At 45.1% G+C, this 23,915-nt stretch overlaps 1 protein-coding gene across 1 annotated transcript in view; it reads left to right on the top strand.

The window, feature by feature from the left end:
- pak4 (p21 protein (Cdc42/Rac)-activated kinase 4) overlaps positions 1–11,559 on the top strand; it is a 49,507-nt gene extending 37,948 nt beyond the window's left edge. The window contains exons 4-12 of the mRNA XM_084330960.1: positions 25–97; positions 885–1,110; positions 1,673–1,906; positions 2,219–2,689; positions 3,436–3,569; positions 3,878–4,004; positions 10,330–10,455; positions 10,587–10,721; positions 11,006–11,559. Of these exons, the coding sequence (XP_084187086.1) occupies positions 25–97; positions 885–1,110; positions 1,673–1,906; positions 2,219–2,689; positions 3,436–3,569; positions 3,878–4,004; positions 10,330–10,455; positions 10,587–10,721; positions 11,006–11,161 (1,682 nt within the window). The 3' untranslated portion in view covers positions 11,162–11,559. The remainder of the gene's footprint in view (positions 1–24; positions 98–884; positions 1,111–1,672; positions 1,907–2,218; positions 2,690–3,435; positions 3,570–3,877; positions 4,005–10,329; positions 10,456–10,586; positions 10,722–11,005) is intronic.
- The last annotated feature ends 12,356 nt before the right edge of the window (positions 11,560–23,915 follow it).

Raw genomic sequence — 23,915 nt, 5'->3', positions numbered from 1 at the left:
GAGGAGGAGGAGGAGGAGGAGGAGGAGGAGGAGGAGGGCACGAGAACGGAGATCCTCACCACAGACACTACCCACCACACACTGACCGACACGACAGGTATGATCAGTATGAAAGTTGCTATTTGCTGCTTACTAAACGTTTCTGCATGCTCAGTTTAATAACTCACAAATGTTATTCCCATGGTTATTTGTAAACATGAATGACTCAAAAAAGAGAAAAAAGTCTCCAACTACTTTCTATGGATAGATTCCAGATGTCTCATCTTGATGACATCACCAGGTCAAGTCTTAGGTCTCCCGTCTGCGTCTATTCTTTTACCAACGGATTTCCAGTTCCACGTTCGCGTTCTGCGATCTGATTGGCCACTGACGTTTCTGGTGCGATCTGATTGGCCACGGACGTTTCTGGTCATGTGACATGTGCGCCCAATCGCATGACGCGCCCATTTCCGCCTCGAACAGCAGCAAACGGCTAACGCCTAGTTTATCACTGGTTAAGCTTAGGCGACTCTTTCGAAGTTCGTTAAGGTTAGAGTTTGGAATCAGAGCTGGTGTTCTATCGCCCTGCTCTAAGACAAACTCTAACCTTAACCAACTTCGAAAGAGTCGCCTAAGCTTAACCGGTGGCAGAACTTGCCGTCACACGATTGGCGCGACCAGAAACGTCAGTGGCCAATCAGCACAGAACGCGAACGCGGAACTGGAAATCCGCTGGTAAAAGTATTCAGGCCTCCCGTCTCCTTGTTTAATCCACGTCAGTCAATCAGATCTTATTGGTCAATGCTGCAAAGCTCTCGGGGCACTCAACCTTGATCTGTAGCTCGTCCGTTCCCTCTGTAACGAGCCGGTACTAATTCCACCATTCGTCTCTGCCGCTCCTTCAGGGATCGACCCAGGCCGGACCACCCAGCGGGAGGGGACCCCCGCCACGGTCAGCGCGCTGTCCGCCCCCCGCAGAGAGACGAGGGCGGCCCGGGGCGGCCCCAGCAGCAGCCCCGCGGCCAGGAGCCCGGCAGGCCCCACCGGGAGCGCGAGAGAGACCGGGAGAGACCGGCCTCTGGCCCCCCTCCTCCCCCTCACAGAGACCGAGAGCCACGGGAACACCCCCAGGTAGGAGCGAAGGAGACGCGGCATGTGATGGAAGCTCTACTGAAAGTCGACCGGATGTCTTCTGAAAGTCGACTGGATGTCTTCTGAAAGTCGACCGGATGTCTTCTGAAAGTCGACTGGATGTCTTCTGAAAGTCGACTGGATGTCTTCTGAAAGTCGACTGGATGTCTTCTGAAAGTCGACTGGATGTCTTCTGAAAGTCGACTGGAAGTGTAACTACAGAAAGTGTAGAATCTTGCTATTTTTTGCATCCACAGCTGAAGTAACAAATCTGAAGCTTTCCAGTTAGTATTAGACTAATCAACATAATTTCCACATCGACTCTCCATCTTCCCTGCTATACCCCTCCTCTTGCTCCACCCTCCCCTCCCCCTCCCCTCCCTTCCTCCCTCCGCCGGTTCATCCATCCAATCCCGCTTCTCTCATCCCTCCGTCCCTCACTCTATCCATCTAACTCCCTCTCACCGTCCACCCAACCCTCCATCCATCCACCGCTCCCTTCCTCCATCATCCATCTAACTCTCCCTTCCTCCAATCATCCATCTAACTCCCTCCCCCCCAGGACCCGGTGGTGCGTAGGGACCAGCCTGCTGAGCGCAGGCCCAAGTCCAGCTACACGGGACGGGATGGCAGCCCCCAGTCTCCCCGGGACAAGAGGCCCCTCTCCGGACCCAACATCAGAACCCCCAACCTGCCGGTGACGGACGCAGTGATCAAGACAGCTCAGCAGACGGCGCGGCCGTTCAACACCTACCCCAGGACGGACAGCGACGGGGGGCGCAGCCCGACCGCACAGGTACAGGTGGACAGGTGGACGTGTGGACGGATAGACATGCGGACAGACTGCTGTTAGAAAATGTATCCGGACACACAGATGGACGGGACAGACGAGGATAGGTGTACCTCTATAGAACGAAGGATGGACAGACAGACAGACAGACAGACTGTTGTTAAAAACCTGACCTATGTCATATACATCTCCAAAGGACAGGGAAAGAGTAATTGTATGGACTCGGTAATGGGACCTTTACTCTTCCCAATTTAATTAAATGAATGAATGTGTTGATGGACGTCCCAACAGATTACTAACCGTGTCTCCTCCCTCCAGCCGGGCCGACACCACGAGTCCCCGCCGCACAACGGCCCCAGCGCCGGCTCCACCCGGGGTTCCTCGGGCTCCAAACCCCCCCAGAGCCACCCCCACCCCCTGCACACCTCCCACCCCGCGCTGGGCCCAGAGCCCGGCCAGTACCCGCACACCCCGCACCCCACCACCCCGGCCCCCAGGGCCCCCGGGCCCCCGGTCCCGGCCTCGGTCCCCGCTCCTCCCCAGGCCCGCTCCCCGCAGCGGGAGCCCCAGCGGGAACCCCAGAGGGTGTCCCACGAGCAGTTCCGGGCGGCGCTGCAGATGGTGGTGGACCCTGGAGACCCGCGGACCTACCTGGACCACTACATCAAGATCGGGGAGGGCTCCACGGGCATCGTCTGCATCGCCACGGTGAAGAGCACCGGCAAGCTGGTCGCCGTGAAGAAGATGGACCTGAGGAAGCAGCAGCGGAGAGAACTCCTCTTCAACGAGGTGAGAAGAACCTCCAACCTATACGTCCCATTGGATGAGCTGACCTCAAACCCCGCCCTCTTTTCTTGATCCTCCAATCACAACTGTTGCTTTTGATATTGCCCATGAGAAGTAGTTGACCTTTCTAGTGGCATACAGCATAGAACGATGCATATAGACCTTTTCAGAAGGTTGCACCAGGAAATATAAAGGAGCCTATTTGTGTATGTTTAGTCTATAAACTACAGCATCCTGTTTTAAACACAGTGGCAGTTCCTCTGTCATAGATTTACATGCATGCAAACAAAGGCTGTAAATGCTATTTGCAAGTGTAATAGGTAAACAAAAAGTTATTATCTCACAGTAATATATTTATAAATTAAATGGATGAACACACACTCATTTCAGTTCATTCTGACGATCAATTTTACAGATCGACGTGGCAAGATTTGTAGATTCTTGCTTATGTGTCAAATTTACACCCAAAACACCAGACGGTGGCTCAAAAAGTAGAGCGGTTGTCTGCTAATCGGAAGGTTCCCGGTTAGATTCCGGTGTCCTTGAACAAGACACTTGACCCCTAACTGCTCCCGATGTGCAGGTCACCTCCACCGTCGGTGTGTGAATGTGAAACACAAGTTGTAAAGCACTTTGGATAAAGGAGCTCTATAAATGCAGTCCAAATGCAGTCCATTTCTTATCACCTAGTCAGCCGCGGAGTGATGTAATAATGCCGTGTCTGCCGTCTGTCTCTATGGTAACCGCAGGTGGTGATCATGCGGGACTATCACCATGACAACGTGGTGGAGATGTACAACAGCTACCTGGTGGGAGACGAGCTCTGGGTCGTCATGGAGTTCCTGGAAGGAGGGGCCCTTACCGACATTGTTACACACACCAGGTGAGGAGAGCAAAGGCCAGCTTTTTATACGTCTGTGTCCTCTGTGGGGGGTGTAGATAACATTCCATGCTGCTGTAGTTACTGTACACAACTCCCATTCATTTAGAACGGAGACCACATTACCCTGACTTTCTCACCGTTATGTTTTTTTTTGTGGGGACTTGATCACATCCCTCATCCACTCAGAACCGGTTTGCTTCCACAAGAGGGCAGTATTGCTCTGTGCCTCTGGCTTCCAGCTGCTAGTAATGATCTCTGTCTCTGTCTCCGTCTCTCAACCTCTCTCTCGCTCTCTCTCCATCTCCTAGGATGAATGAAGAACAGATCGCCACGGTGTGTCTGTCTGTCCTCAAGGCCTTGTCCGTCCTCCACACCCAGGGGGTGATCCACAGAGACATCAAGAGTGACTCCATCCTGCTCACTCACGATGGGAGGGTAGGTGCTGCACTCCACCCTGAACTGCCCACACGTTCTACCAAGGCTCCCCGAGCCCAACACTATACACCCCCACAGACCTCTGAAACACTGTCTCTCTACTGAAACAAATAATAACGTTATTTTTAAAGGTGCACTATGCAGTTTGGGGAGAGTTTTGTTTACATTCACGGAGGCAGCAATTAGTTAACGAAAAACATGTTTTTACTATACATGTAATTAACACTTTAATCGCCGGAGACGCCGAAACTCGTCTTTCCCCGCCATGCTCATTCTGCCGAAGACGCCGTAACACGTCTTTGATATCAATATTTAAAAAATCTGTGATCGAAATCATATTTCTCCCCCGGGGACCTGAGATATACTGCTGAGCTCCACTCAACTATCTAACGGTTCAAGAGCGCCATCTGGTGGCCGATCGGAGGATCGCCCAGGGGAGAAATAGGATGTAGAAGCTGGTGCTCATTTCAATTCGGTCCGATCACTCGCTATAGGTCCCGGGACTCGAGCTCGACACAATACATAGCGATCCGTTGCCAATAACTCGATAAACAACATGATTTGGACGTATATACTATTATACAACCTGGAAATGGATCGGGTATTTCTCCATCCCATAATAGAAAAAAATCTGTTCCACGCTCATCTGCCAACGGCGCAAGGAAGCTACGTTGAGTTTCAGCGTTATTTTCTAATGTCCTCTATACTAACTGCTCTAATGATCATATCACCCACACTAGATGAATGATATAACGTTGCCCACGGAATTATAAACGACCCCCCGCCCATCCGGTCAACATCAGATCATACGTAGTAACTTCTAGAACTACGTGCAGTTGACATTTTTTATCTGGCACCGATCGCTATCAAACTGTATTTGATCATCAATATAATGCATTTAGGGCTATAAATCAAGTTCTGGAGAAAGCTGCAGAAAACGATAAAAACATACTTATACTTTAGACCGTATTTTAGTATGAATATGTGAATGAAAAAGTATAACGTTGCTACACCCTGAACAATAGATATAGGACATTGAATGGGCCATAATAATGTCAATTTAGCAATACAATTTAAAAAGTTATAGCCCTGCAAAGAAGGGGAACTTCTCCATAGACAAATAGAGCTGGCTAGGGATGGTAAATTATGAATTTAACCATGGCGATCAAAGTGTTAAAATAAGTACTTTTTATGTTGTCGTAAAAGAAAATACTTTTTTGGGACTTAGTACCACATGCATGTGGCTCCTCGGCACTGCACCGTGCAGGAGCACGAAAGACATCTTTACCGTAACAACTAGGAAGTATGACATTCTGCTCTATTGACAAACAAGTTTCTCCTTTCTGCAGAAAACAAAACTAAATGTTGGCTTAGAGAGCGGGGGAAGAGGAACTGAGCTACTGTTGCCATGTGGTAGGGCTGGGGCGATTTGGCCAAAAATGATATCGCGATAACGATATCGATAACAATATCATATCACTCGATATTTAAAAAAATCAAGTATAATTTTTTTTATTTTATTTTTTTATTTTTTTTAAATTAAACAGATGTATGTTTATTTTGCAGCAATTCTTTGTCGTTGCCGCCATCTTTAGTGTTACAGCCCTTCACACTCCAGTTCTCAGGCTGCAGCTGGTTTGAAAGCGAAAGTAAACCGGCTTCTGTGCTGGCTGTGGCTCCAGGGGAGTTGAACAGTTCTGGCTCTGCTAGTTTCTTTTCTATCTTTTGGCGCTTTTTTGGTGGACAAACCGTGACTCGTGACTGGAGTCTAGCTCTTCTAGCACACATAGCCTACTGTGTACAGACGGTTTCAAACTGTATTTTAAATTAGAAAGCAAACAAAATAAATGGACAAGAAAAAAATAAAATAAAAAATTCGATATTTTTTCTTCTATATAGATTATTAAAATATATCGCGATAATTATCGTTATCGTTATATCGCCCAGCTCTACCATGTGGACTCACACACACACACACACACACACACACACACACACACACACACACACACACACACACACACACAGCGTCATTTTAATTTGTAATGCAGTGTTCACAATGTGACTCAGATGAGATGACAGCAGTGCCACACGGCTGTGAGCTCAGATGCTGTGTTCATGTTGGTTCTTCCTGTGCTACACGTAGGAACTAGTGCTGTCAATCGATTAAAATATTTAATCTGATTAATCGCATGATTGTCCATAGTTAACAAAAATTATATTCTATATTGTAATATACTAAATTATGTAAATTCTAGTAATATTAATGGAAGAACAAATACAAATGTAAGGGGGTAGGGATCAATAAGCTAAGCTTCCCTCTACTCCTTTTTTTGGACATGTCTGCCAACCAAACACATTGCTCTTTTGTTTATAATTCCTGTTTTTTCTTTTTTTTTTTTTTTTTTAAAGGATTTTTTAAATTTGTTGTTATGATTGTTTGGTCTGACGGATCAAGACACTGTGAGTTGTTTGAAGAAATAAGAATAACATGTCCAAGAAATAAACTTCATTCATTCATTCAACTCGCGATTAATCGCAATTAATCGTTTTTTTTTTTTTTTTTTTTTTTATCTACCTTAAACGGATCCTAGTTTTAATACTCTTATCAACATGAGGGTCAACAAATGCTTGCTTTATGCAGCCATTTAACACAAAAGGATGACCCTCATGCATTTCAAATTTGCATCAAATTCGAAAGAGTGATGCACAAAATAACTTAAACGGAAATAATAATTTTAAACAATGAATAAAGTGTGCATGAAATAATAGGGGAAAGAAAACGTTAGGAACTTGTTACATTCACCCACACAAGGGCTGAGTAATCACCCCCCCTCTCTCTCACACACACACTCTCCCAGCTCTCTTTCTCTCTTGCCCCTTCCTCATCTCTCACCCCCCCCCCCTCTCTCTCTCTCTCTCTCTCTCTCTCTCTCTCTCTCTCTCTCTCTCTCTCTCTCTCTCTCTCTCTCTCTCTCTCTCTCTCACACTCACACTCACACACACACTTCAGAAACAAACATAGTATCAATGAGAGCATCAATAATATACACCTGAGTGAAGTCTAGTAAAAATCTGAAAAGTTAATCGTGAGTTTAAAAAAAAATTGTGCCGTTAATAGAATCGGGCGTTAACGCGTTAATACTGTGTTAACTTTGACAGCCTTAGTAGGGACACATGCTGTGAAGTTCTGCTGACGAACATCGGTTCCCATTGTGTTGCAACTGCTAGATTAAAGGCCAGCGTCGCCCAAATGAACAATCTGTTCCACCTTCCATGTTGTAGTAAGTGGGGTGGGACAGTGGCTCAGGAGGTAGAGCAGTCGTCTGGTAGTCGGAAGGTTACCGGTTCGATTCCCACTCCTCCCAGGCAGCGTGTCGAAGTGTCCATGAGCAAGACACTTAACCCTTAATTGCTCCCGATAAGCAAGTTGGCTCGCCTCCGCCATCAATGTGTGAGTGAATGGGTGATTGTGGGGAACAAAATTGTAAAGTGCTTTGGATCAAATCTGATATATAAATGCACCATTTACCATTTAAGACTCAAACATCTGATGTCATCAGGTATAAAGTCTGAAGATGCTCCATTGTCGATGAATGGGAGACTGATTTTGTGGACCCACAGAACGTTTGTGCTGGAACAAAAAATGTATCCCTTTACTCCCTGTATCATCTAGAACAGTGGTTCTCAACTGATCTAGCCTCGGGACCCAACATTTTCCTTAGTCATTAAGTCGCGACCCAAATTTTGTAACGACTATGATTTACAAAAAAAAAGAAAATTTGCAGTAATACACAATCTTTCATGCACTGTTAAAAACATGAAATAAACACAAAAAAGTGCAACTAGGCCTAAAAACCCAATGAAATAAAATAATAATAAATAATATATGCTTCTTAGCAGATTTCTTAGCTTAACATAACAGACCTAAGTTTGGGGGAACTAATGGGATAACTGGGGTTGCAACAAATGTACAACTAGGGCTAAAAACACAATGAAATAAAATAATAATAATAATAAATAATATATCCTTCTTAGCAGACTTCTTAGCTTAAACATCCCAGGGAACTAATGGGATAACTGGGGATGTTCTGCTCCTGACAAGAGTCTCAAAGTCTGGGGTGATGGTAGACAAAGCAACTCTGAGGTCATGCTCAATGTCCAATCTGTTCCTCTGCTTTGTCTTCAGCTGGACCAGAGCTGAGAAGCCACTTTCACAAAGATAGCTAGTGCAAAAAATGTTTTAAACTTTTTTTTTCTCTTTTTTTTTTACACACACATTTGCGACCCACTCAAAATGGCCCTGCGACCCACTTTTGGGTCGCGACCCGCCAGTTGAGAAACACTGATCTAGAACATATTTTCCAATTCATTGTTCATGAAGCAGCTTCAGACTTTACCCTTTATAACTTATGAGTTTGAGAAACTTTCAGCACCTCTAGTCGTTGGTATTTGGAAGAGATTTATTCATGTTCAGTATTTTCCTACTGTCTGAATTCTTAACCCTTTCACTGCCACACTACAGAAGGTTAACCCTTTACTGTCACATTACAGACGGTTATAACCTGCCCTTGTGTGGCAGTGAAAGGGTTAACCTTCTGTGTATTGTCGCAGTGAAAGGGTTAACCGTTTGGTAGTGCGGCAGTGAAAGGGTTAAAGTGGGTGGAGTTCCCCTTCTTCCGTCGTCTCCCACTCGGTGGTTTAGAGACCTGTAGCGTAGATGTGACGCTCTGTCGAGGTCTAAACTAGTAAGCCAGCTTTAACGTGTCGTAGACTTTGAGGAAGACGCGTGTCGAAACGTCAGTCACACCCAGTAGTTGTGGGTTGTGCTTGGGCCATTCAGGCTGCTTTAATACATTTCTACAAAGCTATATGCAGATGCTAACCTCCGCATCCTCTGGGACAGTCAGGGACCAGTGGCTAGACGGCTGCTCCACGGGGCACCAGAGTGATCTCACTGAGGGCTGACTGGCTGCTCCGCGGGGCACCAGAGTGATCTCACTGAGGGCTGACTGGCTGCTCCGCGGGGCACCAGAGTGATCTCACTGAGGGCTGACTGGCTGCTCCGCGGGGCACCAGAGTGATCTCACTGAGGGCTGACTGGCTGCTCCGCGGGGCACCAGAGTGATCTCACTGAGGGCTGACTGGCTGCTCCGCGGGGCACCAGAGTGATCTCACTGAGGGCTGACTGGCTGCTCCGCGGGGCACCAGAGTGATCTCACTGAGGGCTGACTGGCTGCTCCGCGGGGCACCAGAGTGATCTCACTGGAGAGGGTGTGTGTGTGTGTGTGTGTGTGTGTGTGTGTGTGTGTGTGTGTGTGTGTGTGTGTGTGTGTGTGTGTGTGTGTGTGTGTGTGTGTGTGTGTGTGTGTGTGTGTGTGTGTGTGTGTGTGTGTGTGTGTGTGTGTGTGTGTGTGTGTGTGTGTGTGTGTGTGTGTGTGTGTGTGTGTGTGTGTGTGTGTGTGTGTGTGTGTGTGTGTGTGTGTGTGTGTGTGTGTGTGTGTGTGTGTGTGTGTGTGTGTGTGTGTGTGTGTGTGTGTGTGTGTGTGTGTGTGTGTGTGTGTGTGTGTGTGTGTGTGTGTGTGTGTGTGTGTGTGTGTGTGTGTGTGTGTGTGTGTGTGTGTGTGTGTGTGTGTGTGTGTGTGTGTGTGTGTGTGTGTGTGTGTGTGTGTGTGTGTGTGTGTGTGTGTGTGTGTGTGTGTGTGTGTGTGTGTGTGTGTGTGTGCGCGCGCGCGCGTGCCCACACAGTCTGGAAAAGTTGTGAGCATGATTGAGAGTCAGTCAGTGACCTGACTGCAGTGTCGGGGTGTTTCAGTGTCTCTTTCTGCACCGTTTCTCTTCGCTGGGTGTGTTTCCTTTCCCTTTCCGAGTAATCAGAGGTTTAGTGGCAGCAGGCGCTGAAATGTTGGTGGCATCAAAGTAAGCAGTAAGTTAGCTAATGTGTCTTGCCACCATGGGAATAAACACAATGGTGGATAAAATAGTAGGGGAAACACTGATTTTAATAGCAGAGTAGAACTAGTGTCTGTAGTATTGAGAGATTATATATACCATGGTGCTATGCCCTTAGAAGTCTTTATTTGTCATGCAGCAACACACACATGTAAGATGGGCTCCACACAGAAAGCCCCAGGAGATACCCCACCTGGGTACCTGGCAAGTTCAACCTGGTCCCCAAGCGGGAATCGAACCCAGGACCTTCTTGCTGTGAGGCGACAGTGTCGCTGTGCTTAGTAGTGACATTGCTGTAATTATAGATGTGAAAAATCTCTCTGATGTTCTTCTCTCTATCTCTCTCCCTCCCTCCCTCCATCCCTCTCCCCAGGTGAAGTTATCAGATTTTGGGTTCTGTGCCCAGGTGTCTAAAGAGGTTCATAGGAGAAAGTCCCTGGTTGGCACCCCCTACTGGATGGCACCAGAACTGATATCTAGGCTGCCCTATGGACCAGAGGTAACATACAGTTCACGCACATTGCACACACAGAACTAGTTTCACGTCAGGATCTTTGTGTACTTTCGAAGCATGCCTGAAGCACGCTGGTCGAATCAAATTGAGCGTCACATTTTCCTCTTTGTCTCCAGGTGGATATCTGGTCCCTGGGCGTCATGGTGATAGAGATGGTGGATGGGGAGCCCCCGTACTTCAACGAGCCTCCGCTCAAAGCCATGAAGATGATCAGGGATAACCTGCCGCCCAAACTAAAGAACCTGCACAAGGTACAACAACACAGACAGTAACTGGTATCACTGACTGCACACGGTACAACAAAAAAAGCCCTAGATTACAGTAGTTAATCAGTAAAAACAAGCGCTAAACTAGTTTCTCCACCTCTCTCCCAGGTCTCTCCCCTCAAGCGCCTCTAAACTAGTCTCCACCTCTCTCCCCTCCTCAAGTGCCTCTAACATAGTCTCTCCACCTCTCTCCCAGGTCTCTCCACCTCTCTCCCAGGTCTCTCCCTTCCTCAAGCGCCTCTAAACTAGTCTCTCCACCTCTCTCCCAGGTCTCGCCCCTCCTGAAGGGCTTCCTGGACAGGATGCTGGTGAGAGACCCCACCCAGAGGGCCACGGCCAGCGAGCTTCTCAAACACCCCTGCCTGGCCAAGGCGGGGCCCCCCTCCTGCATCGTGCCCCTGATGAGACAGAACAGGATGAGATGAGACGCTGCTGCACGTCGATGCAAAGGCCTCCGGACACTGGGGGGTGGGGGGGGGGAGCGACGTCTACAGGTTCAGCTGGAGGAGAATACTCCTGCACACATGGGAGTGGTTTAGGCTGACTCTGCGGCGAGGCAGAGGGAGAAGACGGTGTGGATTATTCCCGTGTGCGTCGGACAAACACTCGCAGAGTGCTGTGAGCTCCGAGGTGCAGATGTGAAGGATGTGTGCAGAAGTATTCTTCTTACGTGAATCACTGAACTATGGGGAGCTGATCCCCTGTATGAGAGGCAATCGGCTGGTGTGTGTTTGTGTGCGTGCACATTGCTAACACTGTTCATGACAGTGTTTTGTGGACTCTTAACCCCCCAAAGCTCACATGCTTGTGTGGACTCTCACAGCGAGCCATGAGGGGGGAGGGAGGGGGGAGGGGAGCAAACAGAGAAGCAAACAGAGAAGCCACTGCCTGCCTGTCCGACTGATTTCAGCTGATAATCTGGTCAACGCGTTTTTTACGTTACGAGAACTTTTCCGGAAAGAAAAGGAAACTTTTATCGACCTCGCCTCGTCTTGACCCGGCTTGGATTTGAAGTCGATTCGCGCATCGGTTCGATGCTCTTAAACGACCCGAGGTCCCATAAACTAGGGAGGGGGGGGGCAATTTAGTGAGACGGAGCGACATTTTAAGCGTTCCCGTTAGACCGACTCGACTCCCCCACTACGACATCGTCTGGAATACCGGATCCCAAACTCAACACTATTCTCCACGACGACCAGAACTTTACTACTGAAGGAGGACTTATTTTGTTCCAGACCCACATGGACCTTTTCCTATCCTTATTAACACTTAGCACCCTGTTACAAAACAAAACAAAACACCAAGTCAAAACAGGTAAACACTGGAGGTGTGTTTTATTTTCTAGATTATTTCGTTCTCTTTTATTTCCTCTTTATTTTCCTGTGTAAGTATGGTGAACATGGAGAGATATATCATGGTATGATGTTTTATTATCTCTATTTTGTGATTTATTATTATTATTATTTTCCTGGTATATATCTATATACACAGTGAGACCTGGTGATTTTGAAGCACTGTTGACGAGATAGAAGCTGCACTCCCAGTTAATCCCAACACATGGAAATAGACTAGATATGTTACTTTGATTTTAAAAGGAGGACAGAACAAAGGTTTAACTTAACGTGACCGTGATGCGTTGACACAGGATGATTGGTTGATTGTTTGATTTTATTTAGCACCCAGAAAAAGGTCAATGTAAATTAAGTTTGGGGCGTGTGCAGAGGTGTCCCAGGTGGACCACAGGGGCTTCTTCTCTGGGACCCTCATGGCCATCAAATATGTCCCAAACAAACAAGAGAATAACAGATAAATAATAATTAAAAAAAAAAGGGAAATGTCATAAGGTTAAAGCATATTTCTGCTTATTTTCAAGCTAGCCGTTAGTTTTTCTATCATCTCTAACATACTAATCGATTCCAACCAGAATCGTTCCAGAAAATTTTATTCAGAGATGATACAAACAAATAGTCTAGGTTGGAAATAACCAGAAATATCCTTTAACCTGTATGTGTGCATGTGTATGTGTGTTGATGCATCACGGATAAGAGTTTTAAAAGATGGCTAGGTTTTACTGTAGTGTTTTTAGAGAAGTAGGTTGGGACCCTCCCTCTTCACCGCTTACTGACATGAGCTGTTAGTCACACACACAAGACTGAGTGTTCCAAATCTAGCAGATAAGTGGCTTTCTCAAGAACATTTCTTCTTCTTAGGTAGCCTTACTTACGTGTGTGTGTGTGTGTGTGTGTGTGTGTGTGTGTGTGTGTGTGTGTGTGTGTGTGTGTGTGTGTGTGTGTGTGTGTGTGTGTGTGTGTGTGTGTGTGTGTGTGGAATTGAGAGAGAGAAGTAACATGGGTTCATTCACTCATCCGTGTTTGATTGTGTGCATGTGAACTATGTGAATGTAGAGCTGAGCCTTGAGACAGACTCTGTGTTTTTAAAGGGCTTATTAGGACTGTACAGGAAATGCTACAGCTTAAATCCATTCAGAATTCCAGTGAGCAACAGCTGCTAGTACCACACACGCACACACATACCCCTCCATGTCATGTGACCAAAATCTATAGAGGGGGGTATTGGAGTTGGGGTATTTTGATTATGAAGCAACTTCTGCTCCGACAGAAAGGCATCATTGCCGTGTGACAAGGATCTCTACTTACATGCTGACAGGAATGGACACAGACATTTACATAGGAAATTACTATTGCTCTTTCACAATCCATTACACACACAGTCTGCTTCCACATCTTCCTTGGGGTTAAGGCTGTAGTTTCCATTTCTCCTCGCGCGTCTTCCAGCTCTGCTCCTCGTCGCACCCTGCGCTGCTAGAACGCGGCACTGTCTCGTCTCGAGAGGCTTTGCGTTTCATCACTCACCCACCCAGAAGTTTCACTTTGATTTCCCAGAAAAGGCTGTGCAGGTGACTGACTGTGCAGCCAAGCAAAGCAAGGGGACTGCCGATAGGTTCTGAGATAATGAGATACATGTTAAGAAAAAGAGAAGTAGCAGACGTAATGTACTTTAGTATGTCCTACTGTAGCAGACTCTACTGCAGATACGTAGAGGACATCGCGTGTTGTCCGTGTGCATCGAGAGCAACCAAAGACAACGAGGCCTTGGACCAAGACTGAGCAGCAGCACCTAACTATATGGTGTAAGAGAGAGAGAGAGAGTGGTGACCCACTAGAAACAGACAACGGTGCTTTATGAAAACGGTCAGAGAAATATGTACAGCAGGGTTGGAAAATCAAACCAGTGAAATATTTAATAGAACACTAACATTTGCATTGAGGAGTATTTGTACTCGTAGCACACTGTTTTAAATGTTTTTTTTCTTTTTTTTATGCTGTTTCCCCTTAGAACCTATGTGTTGGGGGGAAGGAGGGGGGTCTGCATATGGTTTAAAACCCTCTCACTGTACCATTTCAAAGCCAGTTGCAGTACGACAACACATGATTCTCTGCCACTGTCACTGATGAGTCTTCAGATAAGACCGTTTTGGACCAAGTGCTCTAACATGTGAACGCATTCCCCCTTATGTCTGTCGCCTATATCCCTGTGTTAAAGCCTATAATCAAATATCAGATGGCTAACTTGAATGAAATGGTGCAGTGAATGACAATCAAGAATAGTTGCAGTTATAGAACGATGTTCCTAATTGGACACTTTAATTTCCTCCATTTTTGTTTTGTTTTGAAAGAACGATTTCTTACAAGCTAGCTGTCAAAGTTGAAAATTGATTATATTTTAATGATTCCAATTGAACCTGTATTTAGGCTGCGCATTTTACAACAACACTAATGTGATTCATTCTACTAAATGATGGCACATGAGTTCTCCCAAACTGTTGTGTAGGATTTGTAATCTGTTGTAAGTGATGTAAACTCAACCCCGGAGTTATTGTTCAATTACTGGTGTGAAAATGACGACTTTCTTTACTGTTGTCTGGTTGACATTCCTGTTGATTTGACTTAATTTGATGTTTATGGAACAGCTTCTAACATAGTGTTATCACTACCGTGTGTGCACACCTCTGTGTGTGTGTTTGTGTGTGTATTGTACATGTGTACAAGTTTATGCCTTAACATCCAGATTAGAAACTTGATTGATACTAATTCCATTAATATTGTGACTGTTAAGTGATGACAAAAGACGATTTTGTTAACGGTTTACTCATCTCCAACAGACCTGGACATAAATCTGAAGGTGTCTCAAATATTTTCAAAAGATCTTGAGGGTGTACCGCGTGTTGTTGTTTGCCCTTTGACCTGTTAGGCTTCTTTTTTTTTTTTTTGCGCCTGACTAGTTTCGGCGAACCTTACCTCGGCTTTTTGAGATGGTTGAAACCACTTCAGATGCATAACTTCCCCAGGTCTCGTCTCCTCCGCGCAGGTCACCCGAGTGCCTCAAAGATCACTTCCCGTCGAAAACCACCTGTGACCCCTGTGGGGGTTCCGTGTTCCACGCAGACCGAGCCCAGTCCAGGACTTAACGTGGAGTTCGACCGGGACCCGTGGTTGTCGAGGCTGGTTTCTGTTGAGAGGCTCCAACTCCAATGGGAACTATGACCACTACTGACTGACCAGCCTACTCTGAAAATATTATTTATGTGAAAAGTGAAATGAATTCTTCCATCTTGAACAGTTATGATTTTTGATTTCCACTCTGCTCTTGTGTTATTGCTGATTTGTTGGTCTGTAGCAGTATTTGGCAAAGCCTTGTCAGACATCGTCTTTCCAGCGACTACGACACCAACAACATTTTCTGTTTTGTTTGATTTCTTTTGTAAATTTCATGTGATATTGTACAAAAAAAAGACTTCACTTTGCAAATTTTACATATTTTTTTTTGGCAAATACAGTTTTTCTAAAACTTCACAATTGTCTCATGTGATTGTTGCATTGTTGTCAACCATTTCAGATCCGATAGTTATATTTGATGCAACACTATTTTCACGTATACTAATGTGGAATGAACTAAATATAAGCAGTGCATACATAAAAGGAGTGCAATAATGAAAATAGACAGAATAATATAGCTGTCATTTACAGTGCAGTAATAGTGTGGATGAGAGTATTAAAAGGCTACGGTGAAGAGGTAACTTGACATGGAGGGCCAACGTAATGCTGGTGGTGGGCTGTTCAAACAATGTGATAATTTCACAAATAACATTTCAGTAAATAACGGTTCAATTTCAGTGTGTGTGCCTTGTACAACCTTGTATAGGTAAGTTTGTTTCAAAAATCCCTTCTCAGGTAGTAGTCAAATGACATCAAATAGAATATCTATTCTCTGGAGCCTGTGGAGGACCTATAATGGGGGGGGGGGGCGGATTTGGCCTGGTATATTGTTTCTGAATATAATGACGCCTCAAAAATGTCTATAACCCACTGATGGTCAATAGAAAATATATACACCTGGCTATATTAAGGAAGCCTTTTTCATCACATGCTGATTAATATGACCCCTTCAAAAGCAGAAGCTAAATCAAATATACACGCACGCACCACAACTCTCCTCCGACCCACTCAAAAGGACCACACCTGAAACCCAAATTCCTTTTCTTTTGACTTTGCCTTGTGCAAGCCAAGCAGTCGATACGTTATGTTCAATATACCAGTAAATGAAAAAAAAAATCATGATATTGGGCTGAATGGTCGATGGCTATGTCAGCCGTGAGAGTGAAGATCTGGTCGACGCATCCCTTTCCTTTCCTAAAACCGACTTGTTCATCAATGATTTTACAGAATATTTAGCTGGGAACAGAAAGAAGTGAGTTTAGGATATTAGGAAGATCTTATGATGGCTAGGTAATTGCTTGTGACCTGTAGAACATAGTTTAAAAGTAGTATGTTTGAACATGATGTACGCACGTGAAACCGGTCTCATTTGACATGCCCTGAGTGGGAGTAAAACCCCGGTCTCCCGCACCACGGGCGATATCGCAGACCACTATACCAAGAGGTGAATTTGCTTCTAAGTAATGTGTCTGGATGCCTTTTAACACTTTCAGTGCCCAGCAGGGGGCTCACATTTAGTGCTTGAATGCCCACCATCCACTGCAATGTTAACGTTAATATCGCCTAATCTATGTTTTAAATTGGGCGGCTACGTGGCGTAGTGGGCAAGGCGCTCGCTACGAATGCGGAGACGCTGGGCTCGCCTGTTCGAGCCCAGCGCTCCACATTGCTTTCTGTTTAGCTGGTCGTTCATACTAATACACATTGGCCGTATTAGGGGGTGGGAAACTGATGGGTGGGAATCGGGCGTTGTGGACAGCGACTCCTACAGGTCGGTTGGTGCGCCTGCGCAGTAGAATCGGGAAGTGTCGGGGGCAGCGTGAGCCTCCCACACGTTACTCCTCGCCACTGAGAGATCGAGCTGCGCAGGTGAAAAAATGCGACTGCTGTTACCTCAAGTACCGGAGGGGACTTGTGCTATGTATGACTTAGTCCACATTGCAGCCGGCTTGTGGGAGGCAAGAAACAGCGTTCGTGACAGGGGAGGGTTGAATTGGATGATATGAAAATTGGGATGGGAGAAAAATATAGAAAATGGGAGAAAAAGTGGATAAAAAAAAAATCTATGTTTTAAATTATGGCTATGTGTCTAATCTGCCCGTCGCTTATCAATGACTCGTTTTCCAGTCAACATTGTCGAAGCGGATTGTTTTTTTATCGGTTCATTTCCATTTTATAGCATTTTGAAAAGCCCTCGTTTTTCAAGAAGAAAAAAAAAGAATCCCTGATAAACGCTGATGTACTGTAATATTCTAGAACGTTGTCATTTTTTGGCCTATTTATGAATCGTTTTCAAATAAACGCTAGATTATTATATTATGTGTACGTGTGCACGCTGGTGCCGCACGCTGAAAATCGATTCTCTCAGTTCCTGATCACTCTTACAGTCAAACAGCCATATCACATTATAGGGGAAAAGCTTATATCTCCGTGAAAACGGGTCTGATTATCCTAAGACTGGTAAAATAGATTCCTTACCTGAGATCAGATGGTATCCAAATGGATTATTCCAATTCCTGATCGCCATTCCAAAAATCGATCCTTTTATTGATCCCACGCATATACTCTAAAACACATATTACACGCTGTGCTGAGGGTCCAGGATGGGTCTGATCGGCTCCGGTTGCATGCGTGAGAGGTAAAATGTGGATTCCGTATTTTTTTTTTTCTCGTCCATTTTCATTGAGTCCAATCCAAAAGGGTGCGTTGCCATCTGGGAGACGATAGGGGGCGCTTTCTTCACATCTGAGCGCCTGGTGGGGCAGGCTTACCAACGGTAGACTCGGTTGATGAAATATGAATTCAGATCGCTAATAAAAAAAATCAAACGAGAATTCTCGTTATGGGCATTCAACCCGCGGGGTGATAACCCGAGAAATCTCGTTATGGGCATTCAAAGTGTTAAGGGGAGTGAGTTTACTTGCAGTACCGCTACGTGCCACAGTCACTTCACAACACATCAAGTCCATCGTGATTGTGGATATACTCACGGACCTCCGTTACACTCACCGCCCTAAACTCACTCAGGGAATCACAGCACCACTGAAACCGGTCTCATTTGACATGCCCTGAGTGGGAGTCGAACCCCGGTCTCCTGCACCGCGGGCGACATCGCAGACCACTATACCAAGAGGTGAATTCACTTCTAAGTAATGGGTCTGGAATCTGGATGCCTTTTAAGGGGAGTGAGTTTACTTGCAGTACCGCTATATGTCACAACACATGAAGTCCATCGTGACTGTGGATATACTCACGGACCTCCGTTACACACACACCAAATGGAAGGTTAGCAAAGTCCTTCATTACCTAACTGCTACAGGGTTTTCCTGGATGTACAGTATCTGTCACCATAGACCTGTTCACTGTTTACAAACATGCCATGTTTGAGCCAATCAGCAATACCAACTGAGTCACGTGACTAAGTTCGCCATTACCTGCACGAGTACAACAGGCGTACGAAACCAAGCCGCTCTCTGATTGGCCGACGCCTGTTTCTACACTGGTTAAGCTTAGGCACTCTTCGAAGTTGGTTATGGTTAGTTTGTCTTAGAGCGTGACGGCAAGTTCTTTCGACGGTTAAGCTTAGGCACTCTTCGAAGTTGGTTATGGTTAGAGTTTGTCTTAGAGCGTGACGGCAAGTTCTTTCGACGGTTAAGCTTAGGCACTCTTTCGAAGTTGGTTAAGGTTAGAGTTTGTCTTAGAGCATGGCGATAGAACGCCAGGCTGTTTGAAGTGGAAATGGGCAAAGACACAGCTCGTCACGGATTGGGCAAACGCGCCCTATCAGAGAGCGTCAGTCAGTGCCAATCAGAGAGTGTCTCCGAGAAATGCGGCTTGGTTTCGTAAGCACGCGTACAACAGGGCTCTATGGAGAAACCATTGATTGATTGATTGAAAACTTTATTAACAGATTGCAAAATGGGTACAATACAGTACAGCTCAATACAAACAACTGCTAAGAGGATGAAGACCAGGGCCCCGTTCCCCGTACCTGGATAACTGAGTTAGCCGGATAACTTTCGGTTAAGTCTGACTTAAGCCGGACTTTCCGGTTCCCCGTACCTGGATTGTCCAAATCACCATGACAACAGATCCAAAAGTTTGAGCCTGGTCGAAAGCAGGGTTTACGTTCAAGTTAGCCGGATGAAGCACAGCCACGCCCCCGCAAAGAAAGTGACAGCGCGTTTCCTGAAATTATTCCCACAGTCTAGGATCTGCTTTATACCATTCTGAATTACGTTTTTGTGCTCCATTCTTCCAGAGGGGGCTTTTGAAATGTAAAATAGACCCAAAATGCTGATACTAAATTCACTTTGTCCTAAATAATGCATGTTATATATACCGTGGCGCTCGCTCTGTGCGATGTACACATTATGTGGTTATTTTAACAACGTGCAGCATTGCAAATGTGAATCCCGCGGGGATATTTTTAATGATTGAAACCTATCGCTCGTTTGGCTCTGATTCCTTTCATATTCTCCGCTGTGGATGTTTAATGGAGCGCCTGGATTGTGTTTCATTCAAGCATAAAATTGAAGTGTCTATGCGTGGATTGTGGATCTTGTCTCGTTCATTAATGTATAAACAATGAATTTATCCCATCTGGCACAGTGGCGCAGCGGTAGTGCTCAATCCTGGCAACCCAGCGACCGGTGTTCGAAACCCCGTGTTTCCAATATAATTTTTTGGAATATAATATTAATGATTATACGCCAAAGTAGCCTAGTTTCAAGTTAAAATATTATAAATCTACATGCATTGAGGATGTCATTCTTTATATAGCTCTCAACGTGCACCAAATTGAATTATTCCTACATCGCAAAAAGAAGGGAAAGACTAGGTTTCGAACCCCGGTCGTCTGCGTGAAAGTCAAAAGAAGAACCCGTTACACCACAGTGGAGATAAGTAAAAGATCGACCATACATCAATCAATGGGAAGAGAGCCGTATCGTTATTTTGTATAACAGTTTAACTAATTATTTTCGCTAGCAAGATCTCATTTGATTATTCAATCCAGCAGGCAAGTTTAAAGAAATATAATCTGATTGATTGAGGTAATGAGGGACTTAAAATTAGCCTATAGATAACGCATTTAACTTGTCGGCGAGGCGATTGAGCCGTACTGCAATATGTTAATAAAGTTTTAAATCAATTAATCAATCAATGCCGCTAGAGAATCAGGATCTCTGCTATCGATACGTGCTGGCTTTTCAACTGGAGCGGCCGCGCGCACTTATCCTGGGTCTCAAGTCTGGCTTGAGTTAACGAGACTGAATCCACCTTCGAGGAACAGGAAAATCCCGGCTTCAAACATCGGGTTAACTGAATCTGGATAATGACATCTTGATCGACTTAGTTGAACCAGGTACGGGGAACGGGGCCCAGAAAAATACTTTCATCTTGTTTACATAAGGCTTAGAGTAGACGACAGAGTACAGAAACCTGCAATGGGCCTGGTCTACAAGATACACTACAGTACACCACTAAGATACCCATGTACATGTCGAAATACTTCCCAAAGGTCAGTGAATTCCACGACCACAACACCAGAGGGAGTTCCACAAATCATGTTCAACCCAGATTCGGCTCAAACAAGGGACTAAACACGGTTCACAATTATGCCACAACAATGTGGAACGCCCTACGGGAGGCTGCAATTCGAAACTGGCCCCGGTAAATGTCCAAACCCCCCCCCACCCAACCCCCTCCAATGTACAGTTTCTTCCTCCTCAAATGTATATATTCTCTTTTAGAATCTCTCTCTTAACAGTACTGTATATTTGTATGTCATAAATGTCATGATGAATTGAAAATGGGGCACCCTGATGTAAACAAGACGAAAGTCTTTCTCTGGTCTGCATCCCCTTAACAATTGTGTGTATTGAGCCGTACTGTATTGTACCCATTCTGCAATCTGTTAATAACGTTTTTCAATCAATCAATCTAGGGTCCTCCATCTTCAATTAATCAAGACCATGATACTCCCCTGACTAGAAGTTGTTTTCAAATGAAAACGGCTGGATGTCATTTAGTCAATTCAGCATGGCTGTGAGTGTGAGTCTTTCACCTTTTACATATCTAGCTTTGGCATGGATTGATTGTTTAGATCGCTAGCATGGCTAACACATGCAAATAATATTGTAGTCTGCCCCGTTGTTCTGACCAGGATTGCGTTCCTTTTGCCCCACTGATGCATTCACACATCGAGTCTGACGTATACAGCGAACAGGTCTATACAGCTGTAGTTTACTGGTAGCTGCATCACAGGATGGAAGGTGAGCCTGATGACCCTGTCTGCATGGACTGACAAACCACTCTGTATTAGGGGTGGGAAATCACCAGAGGCCCCACAATACCATATCAGTATCACCATATCATGATACGATAATTTCTGGATATATATATATATATTATCTAATAAGTAATAACATAAAGTTCAGTCTGTTCACCTCATTCCAAAAACATTTATTGCAGCAAAATGGGATTGTCAAGCAAGATTGTCTTTTTTTAATATTGATACTTGGCAAATATAATAGTGGCACACAAAATATTGCAATTCTATGCAATATCGATTTTCTCCCCCCACCTCTACTCTTTAGCCTTCTCTTTCACGATCTTGCTCTATCTCTCACACACATACACAGCCACGTTTTAGGCCTACTAGTCTGTCCCTTGACTTATATTCATTCCCTAACCCCCCACATTCGAATCTTACCAACATTGTGGTTTACCTACAAACACAACCACGGTTTTTCAGCACTTGACACCCACTGTGATGCCATTCCAACCCGCCTCACGTATCATGTAATAATGACCAACCCGCCTCACGTATCATGTAATAATGACCAACCCGCCTCACGTATCATGTAATAATGACCAACCCGCCTCACGTATCATGTAATAATGACCAACCCTCCTCAGGTATCATGTAATAATGACCAACCCTCCTCAGGTATCATGTAATAATGACCAACCCTCCTCAGGTATCATGTAATAATGACCAACCCTCCTCAGGTATCATGTAATAATGACCAACCCGCCTCACGTATCATGTAATAATGACCAACCCGCCTCACGTATCATGTAATAATGACCAACCCTCCTCAGGTATCATGTAATAATGACCAACCCGCCTCACGTATCATCTAATAATGACCAACCCTCCTCAGGTATCATGTAATAATGACCAACCCGCCTCACGTATCATGTAATAATGACCAACCCTCCTCAGGTATCATGTAATAATGACCAACCCGCCTCACGTATCATGTAATAATGACCAACCCGCCTCACGTATCATGTAATAATGACCAACCCGCCTCACGTATCATGTAATAATGACCAACCCTCCTCACACATCATGTAATAATGACCAACCCGCCTCACGTATCATGTAATAATGACCAACCCGCCTCACGTATCATGTAATAATGACCAACCCTCCTCAGGTATCATGTAATAATGACCAACCCGCCTCACATATCATGTAATAATGACCAACCCTCCTCAGGTATCATGTAATAATGACCAACCCTCCACACGTATCATCATATCATGCCCTACCCACAGCCATAAAATAATGTCCCTATACCCTCCTTCAAAACCGCTCTTAAAGAGAACCTACGGGTGGCTGCAATTAGAAACTGACCCCGGTAAATGTCCAAACCCCCCCCACCACCCAACCCCCTCCAATGTACAGTTTCTTCCCCCTCGAATGTATATATTTTTCCAGGTATCATGTAATAATGACCAAACCTGCCTCACGTTCACGTATCATGTAATAATGACCAAACCTGCCTCACGCATCATAATAATAATAACCAAACCGACCTCAGGTATCATGTAATAATGACCAAACCAACCTCAGGTATCATGTAATAACAATCAGTGCTTGTGTCTCAGTCAGCGGTCAAACGAAGATTGTTTGTTTCCATCTGTGACTTCTCCGGTTCATTCACCCACGTGTTGACCACAGAAGGCAGAAGGTCACTTTACTTCTCTTTTCATCTATTACGGTATTAAAGAGGATGTGCCAACTTCTTCATTTGGCAGTAACACCGACAACCCCTTCCAAGTGACCCAGGTATGTTGAAATAAAATACTTCCACTTTTACTGCCTACTATGTTGAAATACTTCCCTTATTAGTCAAAAATGTATTATAATATGTATCGTCTTTCCTTGTGACCTAGAAACACCTGTAAGGAAAGCCAGAAGGAGTGTAGACCTGTGCCACGTAGACCACAAGTATCCTCATTGAGAATCCATACAATATAATATTAGCATTTCATATATTCCTGAAGACACTAAAATATGAAAATCGGGCTGACAGTGGCTCAGGAGGTAGAGCAGTCGTCTGATAATCGGAAGGTTCCCGGTTAGATTCCCGCTCCTCCCGGCAGCGTGTTGAAGTGTCCTTGAGCAAGACACCTAACCTAACTGCTCCCAATGAGCAGGTCGGCACCTTGCACGGTTGCAATCTGTGTGTGAGTGAATGGGTGAATGTGAGGCATAATTTGTAAAGCGCTTTGGATAAAAGCTGCTATATAAATGCAGTCCATTCACGATTCATGAAAACCAGACCAAGCCGTTACAACAATTAAAACATTTCAACTTTTATTTAGCATATAATTCTGTGCAATAATACAATTTAAAGTACCTCAT

This window comes from Notolepis coatsorum, assembly GCF_963971535.1.
Source record: "Notolepis coatsorum genome assembly, chromosome: 1".
NCBI classification, from domain to species: Eukaryota; Metazoa; Chordata; class Actinopteri; order Aulopiformes; family Paralepididae; genus Notolepis; species Notolepis coatsorum.
The sequence above is the reverse complement of the archived record's forward strand: the minus strand, read 5'-3'. Positions and strand labels throughout refer to the sequence as shown.